The sequence below is a fragment of the Microtus pennsylvanicus genome, chromosome 1 (assembly GCF_037038515.1).
Source record: "Microtus pennsylvanicus isolate mMicPen1 chromosome 1, mMicPen1.hap1, whole genome shotgun sequence".
Taxonomy (NCBI): domain Eukaryota; kingdom Metazoa; phylum Chordata; class Mammalia; order Rodentia; family Cricetidae; genus Microtus; species Microtus pennsylvanicus.
Window position 1 is genome coordinate 125,819,574 of NC_134579.1, and position 23,534 is coordinate 125,843,107.

The window sequence follows — 23,534 nt, forward strand, 5'->3', positions numbered from 1 at the left end:
CTCCTGCTCTCTCCCCGCCCCCCGGGATGAGGTGGAGGATGCTGGCACCCAGCGCTGGGGACCAGGCTGCAGCTTTACCCCAGAGGTGGTGGTGGCCGCTCACAGGACCGTCCGGCCATCTGGCTGTGAGCCCTGGCTTTTGAAAGATTTATGCCACCCTGAACTTGACTCTGGGGGTGGTGAGAGTAGTGGGGAGGGAGGAGCCACCCCCTGCGGGGGAGGGGAGCTGGAAGTGCCCAGCCAGAGGCCCCACAGCCTGCTCCGAGATGGACTATTACTACTGCCCCAGCCTGCTGAAGCTGCTGCGGTACCTGTGGGTGAGTGTGGGCGCAGGAGTCTGCCGCTCTTCTGCTCAGTCGTCTGCCTTTCTCCTGGCTAACAGCAACTGTGGGAGGAGGAGCATGGGTGGGAGAGCAGGCTAGGAGGGACAGCCCGCAGTCCTGAGCTGGGACTGTAGCCTACACGGTTGATTCTCCTGGGCAAGCAGGAAAAGCAGGACAGACCTCACGGGTCCTTCAGAAAGCATGCTTCGCTGGCGTTCCCGGCTCTGCTGCCTTCTGTGGCTTTATTTTCCTTTCCCCCAAACTTGACAAAAGTGAAGCCCAAACCCACTCCCTCTCCATGTATACTGGAGGAAAAGTTCCCTGAGAGGGATGTGGGAGCTCGGCTAGGGTGCCCTGCGAGGGCTCTATGGAGTATTTCCAAACCTTGTTTTGACTGAGGCAGATCTGTGTGTCCTGGACAGCTTGCTTGTCTTCTCTCTCTAGCATGCTCTCTCTTTCTTGGTGGGACTGAGGAGACACAGTGACGGTGGCTCTGTGAACAGAAAAACTTACCAGGGAATCATCACAGCGTCTGGGGCTTTCTAGAACTTTTGCTACTGAGCTCAGAATACCCATAAAGGAAAGTTTTAGGAAATGTTATTTCCCCCTCTGAGTGTTTGCAAATACTTGAGACGCTTGCCACACAGAATTTTCCAGAGCTTCTAAAACACAGCTCCAGGAAGCCTTGTCCACCTGGACCTCACCCAGCATCGTTGTCCTCTAAAGCCCAGGGAGCATCCAGAGAACAGGAGACCTTCCCAGTCCCGGGTGCCCGGGATCACTGGGAAACAAGCTCTCTCTTAATAAACAAAGGCACCACTTACTGGTTTATTTTCATTATTTTTTATTACAAAAGTAGGATATAGATGTGTTAGAAAGTTCAGAATAACCCCAAAGAGCCTAAAGAGAGAGGGGGACTGTTGGCGTCTGTGTTTTCTGTTTGGTTGTTTTTTAGACAGAGTTTCATTCTGTAGCCCAGGTTGGCCTCCAACTCTCAGCTGTCTTCCTGCCTCAGCTCCCCAAATACTGGGGTTACAGGCATGTGCCACGATGTCCTACTTAGTGTATTTTGAAGTCTGCAGTTCATGGGGTCCTGACAGCTTCCTGGTGTTTGGCTGTGTCTTGGTGCCAGGACATTAATGTGACTGAGAGACAATACCCACTTCCCAGGAACGTGGGAGCAGGTGCCAGGCTCATCGGCAGACAGCGTGGTCACTTGTTCATTCAAGACACCTGACAGCACACATGCACAGGGCCCTGACTTTGGGGATGTCTGGACTGTGTTGGCATGGGGTGGAGCGTGTTACTGTGACAGACAACAGTCTTTTGGGATGTGGAGTCCAACAGAGTCCACAAGAAAGCTGAGCCCCGGAGGATCTGAGAAAGACCCGGGAGGGTGTGTTCTGGGCAGAAGGAACAGTGTGTATTAAGACCAGGGTCAGTAGACACGGATGTTCGAGAATGCATGGCAAGTTCCCCAGCAGGGGCAGGCATTCACTCAGTCTGGCCTGTGCGAGACAGACAGACAGACAGAGTCTCAGCCCCTCACTAGGCTGTGCACATTGTGACCTCTGCTTCTCTCCTGAACCAGAAGGCGGTGGGACAAGGCAGTTTAGGTCTTTTCTAGGTGTGGCATGGTGAGGCTGTACTCACTGGCTTCCTGTGGGTGACGGGGCCTTACTGCTAGCTCCTGGCCGTGAAAATCAGCCTACAGTGTCTTTGTTCTGCCAAGTTACTAGACTCGGGCATGGCCCAGGTGTCTGAGACCATGGCTTAGGATCAGCCCTCCACCTGGAGAAGGCTGGACACTCTTACTGTGGCCTCTGTGGGAAGTATGGGAATGGGAGCCCCACAGGCTGCTCCAGCTGTGGCTGTGGCTTCCTCATCTGCAGAGCGGGGACACACACCACCTTCCACTTCCTCATCACGATTCCCCCAGGTCACTCAGTGACTACTGGGGCTTCTGTTTTTTAGGAAGCCACTGTTGAGTTCAAAGTGGCTGTCAATCTAGACTGCATGGGGGAGCTAAGCGGTGTGGGGTGCTCCTCCTGCCTTCCATCGGGGCTCCACATGGCTGTTGTCAGCCAGGGCCCTTTGACATCTCCCCATTTCTATATCCTAATTCAGTCTCCTGGTCACCACCCTCCCCTCTCCTGCCTCTGTATTTGACTGGTTTTTTTTCTTTTTTAGATTGCACCTGTTAGTGAGGTCATGCAATATGTAGTCTAGTCAAGTGTCAGCCACATTCAACCATAATGTCCTAAGTGCCGAAGGGTGTGTAGTATTCTGTTGTGCACGTGTGCATGTGTGTACAGTGAAGCCTGGTATCCTTGCTGTGTTTGCTTGGATTGCATCCCGTCTCATCTGGCCTGTCATGGATCCGTCTAGAGCGTGGATGTCATGTGCATTTCCAGAGCGGGGATTGCTGCTCTGCTCTGTTCTCCGTGTTGTTCTGGAGCACGTCTGTGTTCTGGAGCAGTCTGTTCTGGAGCAGTCTGTGTTCTGGAGCATGTCTGTGTTCTGGAGCATGTCTGTGTTCTGGAGCACGTCTGTGTTCTGGAGCAGTCTGTGTTCTGGAGCATGTCTGTGTTCTGGAGCATGTCTGTGTTCACAGAAGAGACATCAGAGGAAGCTCCAGGGTGCCCTTCTTCTGAGTCCCTGGAAGCCCACAGAGTACCAGAAGTTAGGGACTGCAGGGCTGGCTCAGTGTTTCAGAACACTTGCTGCTCTCACAGAAGGTCCGCATGGCCACTCACTACTATCTGTAAGTCCAGTTCTAGAGGATCCAGCACCCTCTTCTGGCCTCCTTGGACACTGCACACATGTGGTGCACAGACACACATGCAGGCAAACCACTAATACACATAAAATAAATCAAGTAAGAATGAGGTCTTGGAAGACAGCTCAGCTGGCTTGTCTAGCATGTAGGTAGCCCTGGATTCCATCCCCAGCACTACTCAAACCAGGCATGGTGACATACTCCAGTGATCTCAGCACTCAGAAGGTAAGACAGGAGGATTAGGACTTTAAGGTCATTCTTGGGTACATAGCAAGTTAGAGACCTGCCTGGGCTACGTGGCACACTCTTCTCTAGCAGCAACAGACAGAAAGCAGGGAATCTGCATAAACTCATTGCCGGTAAACCCCAGACTGAATTCTGAACTCTGAGAGGCCAATCTTGCCCACTTGGGTATGCTTGATAGTCTGCCTAGAGATAGTTTTGGTTCTCTTTACTGGGGGTGGGAACTGGTGCTGCTGGTATGTCATGGAGAGAGGCAAAGGGTGCTTTCTGATGCCAAAGGAGGTGGGGTGGCCTCCGCAGCTCCCTTAGCACCTCCAAGAGCAGTCGTGGCCAACAAATCCAGGGAGATGGGGAGGAAAATGGGGAAGACAGATGGGCAGCTGAGGGGAGGACCATTGGGGAGGACAGGTGGGCAGCTGAGGGGAGGGTCACAGGGGAGGATGAATGGGCAGTGTGAGAGAGGACAAATGGGCAGCTGAGGGGAGGACCATTGGGGAGGGCAGCTGGGCAGCTGAGGGGGAGCACCACAGGGGAGGATGAATGGGTAGCTGAGGGGGAGGACTGATGGGCAGCTGCTGAGGGGAGGACCGTAGGAAGGGCTGCTCCATTCAAAAGGTCTGTTTCCCCATGACCTCTGTCTTTGTCTAGTAGGATCCATCTCAGAACCCAGTCTGTACTATCTTATGTGGAATCCGAAACAGGGCCTCACGATTGCCCACCAACTGGGTCAGTCTTGGTTCCTCCCTCACACTTGCGTGTGTTCACTGACATGGGGTAGGGGTCAGGACAGCTGCTTGTGTCTTTAAAATGTTTCTCAGGTTGATCTGGAGCATGGGCCTGTCATCCCTGCCTCTCAGAAGGCTGAGGCAGGAGAATCAAAAGTTCAAGGCCCTCTGGGGTCACACAGTGAGTTCAAGGCCAGCCTTGGAATCTTGGTTTCTATAAGAAAGGATGGGAAGAGAGTTGGGGTTTAGCTCAGGGAAGCGCTCCTGCCCAGCATCCATGAGGCCCAGCGTTTGCAGAACCGAGTGTAGTGTCCAGTGGCTGTGCTCCTTCCTGCCATTGGCCAGCCCCTCCTGCTTGGGCGGTAGTTTGTTCTCAGATGTGCCCGGTGCCCGCTAGCCTCAGCCTGGGTCTCCTGAGTTATTCTCAGTGTTACTCAGTCCTTCTTAGGCCTGGGTCAAGCAAGGGTGGCTGCAGCAGGCCTCTGCAAAGGGGCCACTTGTGGGCTGTTGGGCTGTCAGTAGCTTCCTGTCTACAGCCTGGTCTTGCACACAACTCTGGGGGTGGGTGAGCCCCCACCCCCACTTCTGGGCCTGCCCTGCATCATCTGGGAAGTGGGAGGAGATTGAGTTTCTGTTATGTGTCATTAGTAACCCGAGCTGGTGGCTTCCTCTGCTGGGGCTGTTTGGAGTCACTTAATCTTGTTGATTGAGATAAGCAAAGCAGACAGACCCCCCCTAGGGCCCTTGGGCCTGCCACTGGGCATCCAGCTGAAAGCTGCACCATTGCCATTTTATTAAGCCCTTACAAAGCTGCCTGGCATGAACCATGTGGGTCTTGTGGGCAGCTCATCCTGTAGTCACACTAACCCCGAGTAGATCTCAGCACTGCCTCCATTTCTCAGTGGGGAAACAGAAGCCTGTGAGGTTTGGTGTCTTATTCAAGCTCCTCCCACTCCCCACCAGCTGGGGCATGTCAGAGATACTAAAGCCAGGTACCCCTTGTCCAGTTTTAACTGCTGGGTCTGAATGGGAACACTGAGGCCACCAGGGTTGAGGTGACTTGCCTGCCATCCACTGGCAAACCACACAGGGCTTTGGGAGGAGGAAGTCTTGCCTGCAGTGTGCTCTAGTGCTTGCTGGCACGTGACTTAGACGGGTCACACAACTTGAGTCAGCAAATGTAGGGCTGGTCGGGATAAGGGGTTGGCTTTATTTAGGGATCAGCTGTGTCCAGGTGTGCTTTGGAAGAACTGAGCTCATCCTCATCTCCTACCCCTGTGCTGAGGCCGGGGGATGGCCCTTAGTGACTCTTTCAGCTTTCTTAAAGTCAGGAAGTTGCAGGTTGCTGCAGGGTAGGAGCCCTGACAATAGGAACACAGCATAAGGCAGGGAGACTGTGACAGCCGGTGGCACCCGGCTGTGTGTAGCCCGGGGGGCTCGCTGTCTGTGGGGGACTGGATCCCAGCTCCATGGGGGCTCGCTGTCTGTGGGGGACTGGATCCCAGCTCCCTGGGGGCTCGCTGTCTGTGGGGGACTGGATCTCAGCTCCCTGGGGGCTCGCTGTCTGTGGGGGACTGGATCCCAGCTCCATGGGGGCTCGCTGTCTGTGGGGGACTGGATCCCAGCTCCCTGGGGGCTCGCTGTCTGTGGGGGACTGGAGCCGAGTTGCCTGGGGGCTCGCTGTCTGTGGGGGGACTGGATTCCAGCTCCATGGGGGCTCGCTGTCTGTGGGGGACTGGATCCCAGCTCCCTGGGGGCTCGCTGTCTGTGGGGGACTGGAGCCGAGCTGCCTAGTTCCCACTGTGGTGGCTGTGCTTCCTCCATCACATTCCACTCCACCAGCAGAGCTTGTTTTTGATGGAAAAAATGTCTAAATACGGCTGGCTTGGCTGTCCGCCTCCCAGGCACTCTTGCAGAGTGTTTGCTTAGCTGTACCCTCTGCGGCCTATGGGCTCTCCCTGGTGACATTGGTAATAACAGCCATGAAAGGGCATGCAAAACTGTCCTGCCCCAGGGCCTCCACATGTGCCTCAGTGCTCACAGCAACCCGAAAGGTGTCCATATTGTTAGTTTTATTACAAGTGGGGAAACTGAGGCCGTGGGAGGTCCAGTAGCTGGGATTTGAGCCGGGGAGGTGTAAAGATGACTGTTTGGTGGCTGTGCTCTTCCACCACGCAGGAAGGTCTGCGGCAGGTCACCTCCAGCGTGACTCACGGTACACAGTGGGCGCAGTGGGCGCTGTCCGAGGCTGCTGGCTGCTGGCCACGAGCTTGAGCTATAGGTGGACAGGGGCTGCTTGGCTCTTGCTGCCCACTGCGGAAGCTGTTGCTGCTTCTGCCGCTCTGGTTGTGGTCTGGGTCTCATATTCGGTCCCACTAGCTCCCACTGAGGCCCTAGTTTGGTTTCGCTCACTGATGTCTGTGGCTGAAATGGAAGAGTTGTCTGTTTCCAGCTGTAGACGTGAGCTGACGTTTAGGCCACGGGACATGAGTCACTGGAGTTACAGACAGACTAGAGCTGTGGGAGCCTGCTAGGGGTTCGCGGCTGGGTCTTGGGTTTCTGTTCCTGGTGGGTTCTCTTCCTTCTGGAGCACAGGGCCTTGGCTAACCTCTTTAGTTTGGAAACCCAGTTTCGCCATCTGTAGATGGAAATAACGTAGCAGCTTCCTCTCGGAACACCCTAAGGAGCTAGCGAGGTGGCATTAACAAGGCCCTCTACCTAGTCAGTGCTGGGGAAATGTTAGCAGTGCATGCTGGCACAAGGCAGTAACGGTGCTGTCGTCATTCCTGGAGGCCACCCTGTACTGTGTGTGTGGGCTCCGTCAGTGAGCAAGACGGCCCACCTCAGCCAGTGGGTAGTTGAGCCAGCACACAGTGACCAAGACACAGAACTCGAGGTAGTGTGTCAGGAGCTGGGGTGTGCTGTGGAAAGGAAGGCAGAAGGCGGGAAACACAGCAGGGACTGATGGAGCTCGGTCTGGGAGACCTCCTGAGAGGGTATGAGGGGAAGAAGAAGACAGGGCCAGGCTGGGAGGAAAGGAAGCTGCACAAAGGGCCTGAGATCAGACCTGTTTAAAAAAAAGACTAGGACAGAATGAGTGAGGGGAGAGAGTCAGGAGAAGAGAGCCTGGGAATGAGGTCACTCTGAGGACGTCGCCTTGAACTATGAGGTCACCAGAGCCTCAGGGGAGAACACTTTGAACTGGATGGTCAGTCCAGTTTGGGCTTTCAGGAATCTCTGGATGCCATGCAAGGGGGAGGCACGAGGAGCCGCTTGTGTTTCACCAGGCTTTAAGTAAAAGCCATGGGCCCTGTTCTGAGGCTCTCCACCCCTTACGTCCTTCCCATTGTGTGCAGTTCTAGGAAGAGGTACCCAGAATTCTTCAATGAGGGCAGATCTGCCAGCTGCTGTAGTCTGGGTTGGATCCCTCCTGGATCTCCATGGCAGTCTCTTATCCATTTTGCTCGAATGATGGACATGCTGGGATTCAGCTCTCCCAGGGCTCGGCCCCCAGTGTATCCCCAGCTGTACCCCTAGCCCACGTCCCAGACTTTGCCTCAACCATGATGTGACCCCTCTCCCGCCTGTTGTCCTCAGCATGTCACAGAGTCCTTACCTTATAGAAAGATGGAAACGGACCCTGGGATGCTGGTGGCCCCCAAGCCTGAAGAGCCACTTCCTGGCCCTCAGAGAGACACAGTGCTAATGTGCCACGGGAGCTCTGCTCTCACGTGAAGTCTCCTGGCCACGGCCCCGACATGTCAGTCTTATGGTCCTCCAAGTTGCTTATGTGGACAGAATACTTCTGGGAAGCTGGAGAGGGATACAGTTGCTATGTGACCCTTAGCAATTGCTTGCCCTCTCTGAGTCTGAAGGATTGGACTAAATTCTCCTCAAAGCCTCTTTCTGTGCACGCAAGAAGTTCCAGAGCTCCAGTAAACAAGGAGGGGAGTTGTGGGCACAGTGTCCCGGGTTCAAGTTCATGTCTCCCTCCTTCTCACAGTCCTGCTAAGTGGCTCTGTGTCTTTCAGCCTGCAGATGAGAAATTTCCTCTCACCATAGAGATCAGCAGAGGGTAGAGCTGGCACACAGTAGGTGCTCAACAAACCAGAGCCGCTGCTGTCTCTCCATCCCCTAGGCTTCATGTTTAAATCCACGTGGCTGGAGTCTCTACCCGCTGCTCCTTTGGCTGAGCGATTCCCAGGTTGGTCAGTAGAGGGTGCCCTGGGCCTGACAAGCTGCTGCCTGTAAGCAAGCCTTGGCTGAGCTTTTCACAGGCTATGGTCGCCTCTCAGTGGATCACACTTGAGCGCCCCATAGGCCCGCTCTCCAGATGAGGAGCAATGCAGGAGTGTCCTCGGGCAACATCAGCGTTCAAACTGAGTCTTCTAGTGTCAGGACAGGTGAGAAGTTGCCTTTGAGGCTGGGAATGTGGCTCAGGTGGAGTGTTTGCTTAGCATGTAGGAGGCCTGGGGATCCAATCCCACTGCATAAACCAGGTGGGATGGGGGTGGTGGAGGCAGAAGGATCAGAAGTTCAAGGTCATTGTGGCTATGTGGTAAGCTCCAGGCCAGCACGGGCAATCTTAGACCAGCCTCAAACAAAAAGCTGCACCTATTCTGAGCATGTGTGGACCCCTCTGTTTACTGTTAGATTCGAGCAATACTGAGTGAGAGTTGATCATAATCGCTAGAGGCTGGCCATCGAAGGGCGGCAGTGGATGTGTTCTGCAAGCAGAACTTTTGTATCAGGGACATGGGGACTCTCGGGGGGCACTGGTGTCTGTGGGGTTCCAGGACATGTCGACTTTGAGGTGTGGGGTATAAGAGCTGGAGGCACTTTGAAAATGTTGGGGTGTTGAGGAGCCACACCGGTGCTGGAACAGCAAAGCTGACTTCTGACAGCAGCAGGGGAAGCTTGTTGCAGCCAGTGGTGGCCATTCTGCCCCCTGTTTGCTCCTGAGGAGCAAAGGGGACACCTTGAGCTGTAAAGGGAGCTGCCACAGGGGTTCCGAGCTGAGAGGACCAATGATTGTCATATTCAGAAGCAGGAAGGATCTTAGCCAGGAGGAGGGTGCCCCTGCCCCAGCAAGGATGCTAGGGTCCTGCCCTGCCCCTGTGCCAGTCCAGTCTCTGCCTTCCCTGGCCCAGCATCTCCTTTTCTGAGAGGCCATCTGTCCACCGTTTACTGGCCCAGCAGCTGGCTGACTGTGCAAGTACTGAGTGTCTTCTCTAGGCTGGGCCTGTGCTGAGTTTCCAGGCCTGGACAGGAAGGGAGAGTAATGGGGGGAGGGGCCATAGGGCATGGGGACAAAACAGTTCCTAAGGGGATATGGAGGGAGTCTCTGTGTCCGTCCTTGTGATTGGTGCCTGGAGACTACAATTTAAATATGTCAGAGTAAACATTTGTCTTTCTTGGGGCAGATGTGAAGGTGTCAGAAGTTTGATTTGAGTTGTTTCTGCTCAGTGAATTCTCTTGCAGAGGCAGATGGAAGCTTCTAGAGCTGGGGGAGATGGAGAAGGCACAGGGTCCAGGGCTGTAACTAGGGGCAGAATTGCTTCCAACAGGCTGGGTAGCAGGATCATGGTGAATTTCCAGATAGCTGGGGACACCCATTGCCTGAGTGGACACTAGTGTGTTGTGTACTCACGCCGACACGTCACACCGGACTCCATAACTACACACAACACGTGGCAGTCCAGACAGAGTAAGGACATGCTCGATGACTCCGTCGGGTAAAGGTGCTTGCTGCCAGACCCTAGTTCTGTCCCTGGAATGCACGTGGTGGGAGAAGAGACTGAGTTTGACCTCTGACCTCCACATGTGCGCAGATAGATAAATGTAGAAAAGAAACTTTAAGCAGAAACAGAAGAAATGCCCTGCAGGAAGACCCGATGCTTTCTGCCATTGTTGTCTCCTTGTGGGAGGCAGCTGCTGTGTGTTGAAGGTGGCTGTTCTACAGCCAGTGGCTTTGCTAACACAGGGCGCTGCCATCCTTGTGTGCTCTGGTGAGACGTCACCTCCGGGAAGCAATCCTCGTTCTCTAATGACTGGAAGAGTTGCTGGACTGTAGCCTGTCAGAGTCCCAGGTGAGCGTGTAGAAGCCTGGCTTAGGCTAGGCCCTGCCTGCCCCGCGAGGTTCTGAGTACTGGAAGACTCCGCCCCATGGCGGTTCTGGGACCAAACTGAAGATCAAGGTGCTGGAAAGCTTTTGTCCCTGGCTCACAGAGGCCTCCTTTCACTGTGGCCTCGCAGAACCTTCCCTGTGAGCTTCTGTGACACCTGAGTCCCCGCTTTGTGCAGCTCAGGCAGACCCTCTCACTAGGTGCAGTGGCCTGAGCACATGACCCAGTGCTTGGGAAGTGGAGGCAGGAAGATCGGTGCGACTAAAGGCCCTGAACTACATGAGCACCCACCCCCAATCTCTAAGATACCACGTGGATTGGAGTAGTGACCATAGTGGCCTCCTTTTGGCCTAACCACTGACTTTAAGGCTTTTCGAAAATTCAGTCAGTATTCTTTATGAGCTCTGTGAGCAAGGCATCAGCACAGGGCTTCATTTTGTCCCCCGAGCAGTCCTAGAGGGAGATACCACTATCCTCTGCCCAGAGAGGTTAAGTCACCTCCAGAAGAACACGCAGCAGTCAGCAGAGGAGGGAGGTCTGACCCAGGCTGCTCAGCCTTGGAGCCTACTCTGGGCTAAGCTGAAGGTGTCTAGTTAAGCCTTTGTATTCTGTTAAATTCATCAACATTTCCTCAAGACTTTTCCCTGTTCTCACCCTGTGGAAGGCATAGACTGGGAGGGACCCAGATGAGGGAAAGAGGGCCAGCCCTCAGTGCTGCCCTGGCTTGCAAGGCCCAGGGGCTGTTGGGCAGTCTGGCCATCTTCCCAGAGGGGCCTGCTGGGGCCGCCCTCCCTGTCCTTCCGCCTGCCTAGGCTTCCGTGACCTGCCAGGTCCAGTGAAAGTGGCTTTTGTCCTCTAGGACAGGTGACCTAAGGCCCCTGGAGCAGAGCAGGTACAATGTCATGTGAACCTAGGTCATCCTGTGACCCATCAGCCAACTGGGCAGCCTCGCGGTCAGAGCACCTGGAGAGGTTGGGAGGTCAATGATGCCAGGGTTCCTACATACACAGAGGTTTATAGTGTGGGAGCCCTGCTGCCTTCCACTCTTGGGCCCTCCTTGGATCTGTAGGACCCAGGAACTTGTAGGAGCTCTCTGTACTGAAATTTTGTCCTGACAAGCCCCTCTAAGATGTAGCTCTAACGAATCACTGTCACACTCGTGGGATCTGCGGGTAGGAAGTGAAGCAGGGCACAGTAGGTGCAGTTGTCCCTGGCTGGGTGCTCCAGTGACTGAGAGCTATGTTTCTTCTGAAAGTTTTGTCATTCGTGACCTGGGCATTTGTGCACATGGGGTGGGGCTTGGCTGTGAGAGCTGCTGTAACGGCCATATTTTTTTTTTTATGAAGACAGCCACAGAGGGCCCAGGGCATCCCTTCTGCTGGTCTCTGTGGTTCCCAGTGGTCACAGGGGAGGGAACACAGACCCACTTCCCCAGCCCCTTGGGTAATGGGTATGAAGCCTACTATTGTGCTGCTCTCCCCTCAGCCTGGGAGGGTGGAAATGCTGAGGGACCAGCCTAGCTGCTGTCTGCTGCTGTGCACCTCCGCATTGTTGGAGATGTGGGCGTTTCTTCCCATCCCTCCCCTGAGCTTGGCTGTCCCTGATTCTCTCATCTCCATCTCCAGATGTGATCTGGGGTACCAAGTGGCTCCTCATGGGCCCTTCATGCCTTGCCGTGGTCCGGGAAGGGTGTGTGTGATCTACTTCTTAACCACCTGTGTTGCATGACTTTAAGTAACTGAGAGGTCCTTGCTCTCCTGACAGAGGGACCAGGTGAGCATCCGGCCCCATTGGTGAGCATCCGGTCCCGTGGGTGAGCATCCAGCCCCGTGGGTGAGCATTCATCTTGTGAGTGAGCACATTTCATATGGGATCCAACCCATGGGCAAGCATCCTGCCCTAGGGGCAAGCATCCAGCCCCATGGTATGGAACTCATTCACTGACTCCAGGGCCTGGCACACAGTAGGTACCCAGCATATACTTTGGTGGAATGAACCTGTCAGAGAAGAAGCTGGTCACAATAGGCCTCTCCTGTGCACACAGTAGGCTGTGTAAGTGCTGATTGCTTGACTCATGGAAGGTTGCAGTTGAGGTAGTGACTATGCCCCAGCCCTGCGTCGTCACAGGTGTCCACCTGCAATTCGTGAAGGATCAGATCATCTTTCCATCAGTACCGGCTGCACCACAGCTTGGCGGAGGGCAGGGTATACAGAAAGTGCTTACTAACTGCTTGTAGAACTGGATGGAAGAATGATGAACAGAGTAAGTGATTAGGGCTCCTTGTTCATTTCCCTCAGTTCCTGGCATGAGGGCCTGCACACAGTAGGTGCTTGTTAATACTGAGTCAATGTCAAAGTGAGATTTTTGAGGGTAGAGATGTATCTTGTTGACTTCTTTACTGTGAGGGAGCTGGGCTTGGTACACAGAGGTGCTGAATAAATGCCCATTGAGCCAAGGAAGCAACTGAGTGAGATGAATGCATTTCTGAAACTGGCCCAAATCCTGCTCTTTGTTTTGTTCTTGAGTTCTCACACAGTGTCAGGCATTCAGCAGGGCTTAGCTCACACGTCCTGGCCTTCCGAGAGTCTCTGTGCCTGCAGAGTGGATGGAAAAGAAAGCCGGGTGGGGTGGGGTGGGTCCCCTCTGCCCCCTTTCCTGTTGTTCAGGTCTACACAGGTGGACAGGAAACTGTACAGGCTGCTGGGAGCAGCAGCTGTGGCACCCTGCCAGACCCCAGCACCGCCCTGCTATGGAGCAGCGCCCCCAGGACCCTCTTCCTAGCCTCGTTAGCTGCTCTAAATTTAGAGGAGGCTGTGCCAGCCCACATCAGCCATCAAGCTGCTGTGTCTCAGTGCCGAGGCCTGTTGAGCCTGAGGCCCATCCCGGGCTTCCTCAGAGCCAGGCTCCAAGTCTGTAGTCAGAGCATATTCGCTGACCCAAGTCCGCTTTCCCACCGTAAAAGGGCATAAAAGAGGTTCTATCTCTTCAGGGTGGGGATCCTGTTCCCCAACACTGGCTACATGTCTGGCTTTGTTAGACCCCTCCTTCTGAGGCACCACACCTCGGAGGCAGCTTCAGCAAACCTCGGCAGCCATCTTGCTGTTCATAATTAGAGGCCCACTTCCCCCAGTGCAGTGTGAGGGGCAGGGTGCAGAGTGTGGGAGGGGGTTCTTGTGGGTGCTGGCCCCACATGCCAAGAGCACCTTTAGAGAACGAGGCAGTGTGCCTCCACCACTTGAGGCCTGTGAGCCAGGAAGTCAAGGATCTGGCTACCCAGAGAAATGCCATGCTGCGTGCCGCGTCAGCCAGGCTTCTGGTTCCTGACTCAGTAGATGCGGTCCTTGAGTGTGATGGCTGGTGACAGTCACTGCTCTCCGTGTCTTGTCCCCTCGTAAGAAGCTCCAATCTGAGGAAGGAGGCCAGGCCTGTGGTTACCTCTGCCATCACACTGAGAATCTTCAGCAAGAGGATCATGAGCTTGAAGTCAGCCTGGGCCTCCTAGTGAGACCATCTGAGAGAAAAGATGGGTGCTGTGGGATGGCATCCATGTAGAACCGAGGTGCAGCTGCGCACATCTGTAGCCCAGCACAGGCCTGGCCAGGGTGGTGGACCCTGAGGCTTGCTGACTGTCAGTCTAGCCAATCAGTGAGAGACCCTGCCTCAGAAGAGAAGGTAGAGAGCAATAGCAGAGGGCACCTGTCAACTCACACCATGCACACACATACACACGCACACCCATACACACATGCACATATACACACACCATACACACATATACACACCATACATACACATATACACACACCATACACACATATACACACATACACACACACATCCACACACACCATACACACATCCACACACACCATATACACACACCATACACACCATATACACACACCATACACACATATACACACACCATACACACATCCACACACACCATACACACATACACACACACCATACACACACACACACATACACACACACCATACACACACACACACACATACACACACACCATACACACATACACACACACCATACACACATATACACACACTATACACACACACCATACACACATACACACACCATACACATATACACACACCATATACATATCCACACACATGAGGCACAAATAATAAAAACCCAGAGACAGATATTGGGGGTCAAGGTGAAGATCAGAAAAACAAAGCGGTCAAGCCACTAGAGAGCTCTTACCTCCATGAAATCTTCAGACTGAAAAGAGAGCGAGTTCCTGTCTCATCCCAGCTTATATTTCTCTCTAGTGCCGGGATCAGAGGCGTGCACCACCAATGCCAGGCCTCTAGTGTGGCTGCTGGGATTAAAGGTGTGTGCTACCACTACCTGGCTTGTATAACTAGCTAGTGTGGCTAGCTTTGCACTTTGATCTTCAGGTAAGCTTTATTTATTAAAACACAAATAAAATGTCACTATACACATACAAACCCATACACATAATCTCCATGGCCATTTTGTTGTTCATGATTCCCTGAAGCATTTTCTGAGGGGCTTGTGGGTACCAAGCTCCAAGATGGGGTCCCTGGATGCCTCCTCACCCCCACCCCCAGGAAAGGTGAAAGGTGACAGACACATGTTCATGATCACCTGCTGGTCCCTCTTGTCAGAAGGCACTTGGCCACTGATATCTGGTATCCGGTTTTTTCTTTCTTCCTTTTTTTTCTCGTATGGCTGGGATAAAATGCCTTGGTCAGAAGCAGCTTGGGGGAGAAAGGATTTGTTTTAACTTATACTCACAGTCAGCTCATTGTTGAGGGAAATAGTCAGATTTTTCCCTTGACACCGGTCCCTAAACAGTACATCATGGCACCTGCTTCCATAGTGTTCCCATTGCCTTGGGCTGGAAATGAGCTGTGTGGAGAAGAGTTAGGGGGCCTGGAGACTGTGCAAGTCTCTGTGGTCTCCAGATCACTTCCTGTCAGGAACCTGTCTCTCTGTGGTCTCCAGGTCACTTCCTATCAGAAACCTGGGTTCTCTGTGATCTCCAGGTCACTTCCTATTAGGAACCTGGGTTCTCTGTGGTCTCCAGGTCACTTCCTATCAGGAACCTGGGTTTTCTGTGGTCTCCAGGTCATTTCCTGTCAGGAACCTGGCTGGCTCTCTGTGGTCTCCAGGTCATTTCCTGTCAGGAACCTGGCTGGCTCTCTGTGGTCTCCAGGTCATTTCCTATCAGGAACCTGGGTTCTCTGTGGTCTCCAGGTCACTTCCTATCAGGAACCTGTCTCTCTGTTGTCTCCAGGTCATTTCCTATCAGGAACCTGGGTTCTCTGTGATCTCCAGGTCATTTCCTATCAGGAACCTGGGTTCTCTGTGGTCTCCAGGTCACTTCCTATCAGGAACCTGTCTCTCTGTTGTCTCCAGGTCATTTCCTATCAGGAACCTGGGTTCTCTGTTGTCTCCAGGTCATTTCCTATCAGGAACCTGTCTCTCTGTTGTCTCCAGGTCATTTCCTATCAGGAACCTGTCTCTCTGTTGTCTCCAGGTCATTTCCTATCAGGAACCTGGCTCTCTGTGGTCTCCAGGTCATTTACTATCAGGAACCTGTCTGTCTGTGGTCTCCAGGTCACTTCCTATCAGGGAGGGACATGGTTCTCTCTGGTCTCCAGGTCATTTCCTGTCAGGAAAATGGGCTTTTGGGGGCTTCCGAAGTCCTGGAAGGGAATGATATTTTAGTACACGGGGAGCAGCGTCCTGGCCTTTCTTGTGCATCCTCATCGGTGGTCCTGAGCCATCACCACTTCCAGACAGGTGCTTTCTTCACAGTGAAGACACCCCGGGTGGTCATGTGGCCAAGCAAGGTTTCTTCTGAGTGCCTGTTGCCAGGAAAAGGCCGACCATGTCATTCCAGTGTTACTGTGCGTAAAGCCAGAGGGAGACAAATTGTACTTGAAGATTTCAGTTGCCATGGCTACTGGGACATGGCGAACCATGTTCTCAGCCTTAGGCCTTCAGCTGGCATGTCTTGGTCACAGGATGTGGCATTTAGATACCTTTTCTGATAGGGGGTTAAGAAGAGACGCTGGCCACCAGTCTCTGGGGCTTCAGTGTCGCTGACTGAAGGGTGTCCCTGTCTGTCCCTAGCACTATCCGGTGGCGCTGTGCTACCCCGCCCTTCATTTGTCTGTCTGCTCAAGTAATTTTTAAATTAAATTTGATCACTTACTGTGTGTGTGTGTGTGTGTGTCTGTGCTGTGGTGTGCATGTGGAGGTCAAGAGAGAAACTGTAGGAATTAGGGTCAGTTCTCTTATTCTACTCTGGGGGTCCCAGGGATTGAACTCAGGTTGTCAGGCTTGGTAGCAAACACCTCTACTCTCTGAGCCATCTCGCCAGCCCTGCTACCTTTAGTGGCAAGTGTGACCCAGTCTCTGCCCTCCCCAGTTTGGCTTCTGGAGGCATAGAAAGATGGTGTGAATGAGGAGGAAACAGCAGTTCCTGCACTGGTCTGTGTGTGGAGACGGCAGAACAGGGTGGAGGGGAGGCTGCGTGGCTAGAAAGGCTTCTTAGGCAGAGAGCTGAACTTGAACCCGTGGGAATCTGGGAAGGATTTGGGCATGTAAAAGTCCTGGGGTGGGAACAACTCAGGGCGGCTGAGTAAGTGGCGCCGTTCACTGCATCCAGTCGTAAGTGGCACCGTTCACACATCTTGACTGCAAGCCAAGCCTTCCCCAGGCCTGATCAGAACTCTGCGAATCAATGGCTGTTTTCCTCCCATGCCCAGATTCATAGGTCAAAGTCCTCCTGCTGTCATTTTGTCAGAGGTTGAACATTAAGTGACCTCGTGACTCTCAGCCAAACCATGAGGATGCCGCCACTTCAGTAAATCACCTGTTGAGAACGTGTTGGCCAGATATGGCCTGTGAACTAAGGATGAGTTTTACATCTTTAAAAGGCTGTGGAAAGCTACATGTGACTTACAAGCCCAAAATAGTCTCCATCTGGCACTTTCCAGAGATAATCTTAAGTCCCGCATCAGTGGATCAACCTGGGCTCTTCCAGGCTCCCTATTTCCTCACAACAGCACGGCCCCCAAATGGCTGCCAAGGTTCTAGCCATCACAGGAAGATTTGGTGCACCATAAGGGCTGCGCCTGGAGGGAGGCTTTTCCCCCATCGCCTGCCCATCAGGCTGCTCAGGCGCCCCTGGCCAGGACCCGGGAGCCAGAGGGTTATGGCAGATTAAAATAATTGCCAGAAAGCGTGCTTTGGGAATTCTGGGGGACTGCCAGGGTGGCCTCCTGGATGACAGTGGGAGTCAGAGCCGGCAGGGGTGGGGTGTGACAACAGATCCGATGATCCCTTCCTTCCGTTCTCACCCCAGGCTTCATTGCTTCATTCAGTCCACAAACACTGCACATCCCACCTGCTAGTATGCCCTCAGCGAGGCAGGGTGCGGCAGGTGAAGGCAGGTCCTGGGGTTGCGAAGCCTGGGGTCAAATTCTCTGATTAGGTGGGTTGGGAATCTCAGACTTGGGAGCAAGATGGTTGCGAGCCTGTGGGGAGTTGCAGTGGATAGGGGGCTGAGGGTCCCAGTAGTGGGGGAATTGACAGCTCACTTTGCCCCAAGATATGGGAGGGTTCTGGAAGGGCTTGTATTTTGGCTGCTAGGATTCTACTAGAATGTGATAGGCTATGGCCAGTGCAGCTTCTGGAATAGCGTGTGTGTGTGTGTGTGTTGGGGAGAGGGTGGCTCAGAGGAGTGGAGCACTACAGAAACCTGGCATAAGAGAACGTCCTCAGCAGCTATGAGGAGGCAAGGCTTTCCTGCTGGCTATGAGGAGAGCGGCAAGGCCAGGGGAGACATGATAAAATGTTGGGGTTGGGTACCGGGCACCAGAGTGGCCATTACCTCCTTGTCAATTGAGCTGTGGCTACTAAGGGTGGGCAGAGCCCAGGTCTCATACTCAGATTGGCCACCAAATGAGCATCCTCCAGCCTCCACTCCCTGCTTGTTTTCTCATCTGTGTGGTTCACACAAGTGTTTTTCTCACATAAGGTGAGAGGTCATTTTTATTCTCTTTACTGAGCACAAGCACACAGAGAAGGCAGGCCACTTACCCCAGGCCATGCAGCAAAGAGCTACCACCTGAGGGCCAGTGGTAGCTCTGCGAGCCAGGCAGGGCACTCGGTCTGAGGATCTCTTGAGGCAGAGCCAGGTCTGTACAGATCCGGTAACCAGATAATGGGGTAGAAGAGGGTGTGCCCTGGGGTCCAGCCATTTCTCTTTGCATTGCAGCATGAGGGTCCTGTGGCTGCAGGCACCCACAAAAAGCTGGTGTGGTTTCCTCACTATTTCCTGATTCCACTGGGCACCCTCTGTCTGCCCCCTGGGGCTGTGCTGTGATTTCCTGTAACTTGGGCAGAAAACAAAAGTATGGGGCAGGGAAGAGATGCCCCACCTCCCATGGGAGCACAGTGTTCCTTCGTGAACCCCAGTCCCAGCGCCAGCCACCAGCAATGCCAGCGCCCTGCTCTGAAATGGTGGACTGTGATATCAGTTTCCCTGCAAGCCTCCCGGCCTCAGGTGTTGTGTGACAGCGAAGCAGACAGGCAGATCTGCCAGGAAGGCTGGTGAGAACGGGGCTGGTCACACGTACTGCAGTGAGCTGCTGTCACAGCTGCAGCCATGTGCGCTCCTAGTCAGTGGGTTCTGCACCCAGGGTCACCCGGCTGCATCCATCTGTCCAGCTTCTTCTAACCCCATCGCCTTCACTGTGACCCTAAGATCTTAGGGAGCTACTCTGGAGCAGCTCAGCAAAGTGTGGCAAACTCACAGCTCAGAAATCAGTGCCATCCCCAGGGGCCAGGTGTCTCCCCCAGTCCTGCCTGTGCGTCCTTCTTCACTGACTTAAAACCCAGACATCCTGTTGCGGGTGGACAGAAGGCTGGTGTGCAGCTCACGGAGGACAGGTGTTGGTGTGGCTCAGGGCGCCGGGCAGGTGGGCTGTGTTTAAAGCCCTCATCTGTGCTGGGCTCCCCAGTGAGGGAGCCTCCCCACAGCAAGGCCACACCCCAGCAATCCAGAGAAGGGAAATGCTGCTTCCCACCCGAGCCTGATGGTGCACGCCTCTGCTTGTTTCTCGAAAGCTCTCCTTTCTGGGCGATCCCCTCCCTCGCTCAAGTTAATTAACAGTGTGCCTCCGAAATGACGGCTGGAGAACGTGAATAAATCAACACGAGGAAGTGGCCACGTGCTCAGCTTGGTTATAAATAACTTGGGTGGACTTGAAGGTGGAGGCCAAGATGCTGCAGTTCCCCCTTATCAGAATTCTTTTCCTGTTGCTATGGAAACTGGCCTAGGGATGCTGGGGGCTCTGTGTGTTGGCCCAGTCCTCAGTTGTTCCTGTTTACATGGTTGGCATGGGGGAGGGTCTGTGAGGGTGCTGGGTGAGGCCAGATGCAGCCCAACTGAACTCAGCAACTAGTCGTAAACTGAGTCACGGTTTAAGGGAGGCTTCTCAGAGGAGGGGTGTCTAGACAGCACATGCTGATCTTGGACCAGGAGTGAAAGGGGTGGAAGGATGCCCCAGGCAGGGGGAACAGCATGACAGACATATGGAGAAGAAAGGGCATGGACTGTGTGGTGTGTCCCAAGATGGAGGCTTGTCCCGTGTGTCCAAGCAAGGAGGAGATGGTGGGTGAGAGGAGTCATAGGTCATCAAAGTCGGGCCACAGGCACCTGCCACATGGAAAAGTCATCCAATGCATTGTCCATGGGCCCAGGACAGCTGTGCCCATGGGCCTGTCTCTGAGATGGTGTCTAGGGTCTCGGGAGGTCTTTGAACAAGATGATGAGCTGAAACTAGACTAGTGACAATCTCTTGCAAACCCCCACCTCCGGGAGGGCTTGCTATGTGTTAGGCCAAACCCTCTGGGTTTGCCTAGCCCCATCGCATTAGCCCAGGCTGGCCTCAAACTCCCCATGTAACCAAGGTTGACTCTGAAGTCCTGATCCTCTTGCCTCCACTTCCTGAGTGTTGGGGTCCCCTCTCCTCCGTTGCTGTTTTATGTGGTGCTGACTTACATTGGCAAGGATCCTCCCGAGCAAGTCACACATCCTCACAGCCTCTCCTGAGGGAACAGGGACTGAGCATAAGTGAGCTGGCCTGGAGGACACCCCGAGTTATGGGTTAGGCCTACACAGAGCTTCATCCGAGAGGAGGGAAACTGGGTCTTCCCCGGCTTCATGCACCTTCCTTGGGTGGACCTGGGGATTCGTCTCTAGGCTGTTAGCTGGACAGGAGTGGGGGTGGGTGGGTAAGGATGGGTTGGGGGATGGGGTGGGCAGTGTGACCATTGACAGCTCCTGACTGGCTTCACAGGGAGCCAGTGACCACAGTCATGAAAAGGACTTGGGGACAGAAGGGCCCTTTGGAAGGTCTAATAAGATGTGTGACTTCTGCCTTCTGCCCTGAAAGGGAAAGGCAGTCAGTGGAGGTGTGAGAACCAGAGGGGCCTGGAGTTGCGCCCCAAGTCCCACTCACCGGAGCTCTCTCTCCTCACCTCACTGCCCTGCTTGGCTGGGAAAGACTCACCCACCCACTCAGCACCTTTGCTCTGAGGGTTAACTGAGGTGAGAGGCAGCTCCCAGCCCATGAACACCCTTGAGAAAGTCTTTACAGCTTTCTTATCAGCACTGTAATAGTCCACTTCCTTAGCCTGGGTTAGGAGAGATAAGTGAGACCTCCTGGATAGACAGACTGAGACAGAGCAAGTCTAGGAGGGAGAAGAGAAGGCGGCTTTAACTCTAGGAAGGGATGGATGGACAAAGTGTGTGAGCCTCCCAGAGTCAAGACTGAAATATGGCCGCACTTGCTGGCCAGTTCCCATTCAGTAACGGAAGCACTCCTATTCATCCATCTGAACCCCTCCCGGATTTCCCTCCCCCTCACTGTAGCCTTTCCTCTTCCCTCAGCGCTATGCTTCTCGTTGGGCTCCGCATCTCTATTTCTGTCCCTAGTTCTGCATCAGCCCCTGGCTCTTGGGTCACGGGCACATCTGCTGTTCCTTTTGGCATTTTCTTCCATTAAACCAGGAAATCTTGAGGGTGTATGCTTGAGCCAGATTTGGGAAGGAGCGGTGCTGCCCAGGCTTGAGGTGGCCTGTGGGGGCCCCTTTTCCTTGACTACTTCAGATTCAGAGAGACAGGTTGAGCTGCTCCATGTCTGCTCGATGTATGTGGAATAACTAACTGTTCAGGGAGTGTTTGTTGAATGAATGAATGAATGAATGAATGAATGAATGGCAATGAAAGGTCCCTTCTTGAGACCTGTGGGCTCTCTGTCCCACCTCACACTGTGGTTGGCACCCTCAGTCCCTTCTGGGTGTGCACAGCTCCCTGTTCTGCAGATTCCTTGTGCAAGGAAGGTTTGCTTTCAGGATGCCTGTGGTGTCCCCAGTTTCCTGGAGAGAATAGCATTTGCAGAAGCAGCCCTCTGGGGGCACGCCTGTGCTGCCCCAGATTCAGGAGTGACGCTTTTTATAGCCACGCTCCTGGAGCACGTGGTGCCACTGGAAGCCAGAGAGAGCAGCAGGCATCTGGCTCCCCAATGTCTTCTGCTTCTGTCTCTGAAGGAGGCTGGATGCTGGGGTCTGCTGTGTTCCCTGTGCCGTGTGGCAGACACTGGGCTGGTCATGCCACTTCTCCTTGCCCTGCACTGTCCATTTGTGAGGTGTGACAGCGAGACAACATGGTGGTGTGTATGATGATGTAATGACTTAACACTGCGGTGTCACACGGTGTTGTGTTACAGTGGTACCATTACCCACTGGTGGCGTGACACATGGTACGCGACAGGGTGCTCTGGTATTTGGGCCACGGCTGGCGCTCAGGGGACAGTGATGATGGTGGCAGAGCACTCTTGGCCTGCTGTGTGTATGCAGAAACAGGTAGGGATCTGTATGCTGGTGGCTAACTCTCCGGTGAAGCATGGAGGAGGCCGGGCCATAGACTGGAGCAGGGACAGAAGTGAGGACACAGAGGTATCTGCTGAGACCTGCCCCCAGTGTGGCTAGCTTAGACTGCTTACATACAGGGAGCCTGAGTTTTGAGTTCTCCTCTGGCTGGTCATTGGGGTGAGCCCCTGTGTACAGCTCTGAGTCAGACAGTGTTCTAGGGATGGCATAACTGGGATCATGGGCAGAAGGCCAAGTCCATCCTCTAGAAGTAGGGGCAGGAAGAGAGTCAACCACCACATCCATGACAAGCATACACTCGGTGGTTTCTTCTGTGAAAGAAATCAGAGAGATTCAGTTACTTGTTCAGGGGCACATGACTAAAACTAGTGGCAGTTCAAAACTTGACTTAGCTAATCCAGTGGAGTAAGGCTGGTGAGGCCGGGAAACAATAGAACAAGATAAATGATATTTTAAATGAGCATATAAAAAAAATCAAAACAAAATCCCATGAAGAAAGAGAATCAATACAGGAAAAGGTAAGGTCAGTGTGATGGAGCCCTCCTCCACCCTTGGATCCGGACACCCCAGCAGCCTCAACCCCCAGCCCCCAGCCCATCCACCTCTCTTGGTTGAGCACCCCACTTCTTGTTCCTACTTGAACACTTTGTGACAGCCGGGCGGTGGTGGCACACATCTTTGATCCCAGCACTCAGGAGGCAGAGGCAGGTGGATCTCTGTGAGTTCAAGGCCAGCTTGGTCTATAGAGCGAGTTCCAGGACAGCCAGGGAGGACTCATTTGTAGCATCTAGCTGCTGTGTGTTCTCCCTTAGCTGATATCTTACATGGTGTCCTTCATGAACTGTGGGCAGCCACAATCTGTCCCCTTCTGCCCCGACATTTCCCTAGGTACCTGGAGAGGCAGGGGTTTGCTGTGAATTCCTTGTGGAGACCAGAAGCCCCGGCTGTAGATGCAGCAGCCTTTAGGGGTGTGGAGCCAGGCACAGATAGAGGTGGGGACTGGCCTCCTCTGGGATGTTTCCTCATCTACATGCAGAAATGCAGGCTGGGGTGCCATCTTACCTGCTGGACACATAGTCTCACCTCAGTCAGAGGCCCTCCCTCTGCTGTGAGCCAACCTCTCTTCACCCGCAGTTTGTGCACCAGATCCTGGCTTACCTCAGGACCTTTTGCATGTCTTGTATTCAGGGCTAGGAAACTGAGGGCAGCTTGGCTGAGTAGCTAAGCTTGTGTCTTCATGAGAGAGATTCTGGTCAGGAAGTTGGCCAGGGTTCTGACTGGGGATGGGTACCTGTCTCTATCCAGTGGCCAGCCGTGGTGCTAGAATGGAACCCTGGTCTCTTCCCTGTGGGTTATGACTCCACCTGAGCA

At 53.8% G+C, this 23,534-nt stretch overlaps 1 protein-coding gene across 2 annotated transcripts in view; it reads left to right on the plus strand.

Moving 5' to 3' along the window:
• The window catches only part of Kiaa1671 (KIAA1671 ortholog), a 108,884-nt gene that overhangs the window by 31,217 nt on the left and 54,133 nt on the right, over nucleotides 1–23,534 (plus strand). The window contains exon 1 of one of the 2 annotated variants that reach the window (XM_075983372.1): nucleotides 37–317. The exons of the other annotated variant lie outside the window; for it this stretch is intronic. Within the exon in view, the coding sequence (XP_075839487.1) occupies nucleotides 267–317 (51 nt within the window). The 5' untranslated portion in view covers nucleotides 37–266. Of the gene's footprint in view, nucleotides 1–36; nucleotides 318–23,534 lie in introns of those variants that run through there. 2 annotated transcript variants of the gene reach the window in all.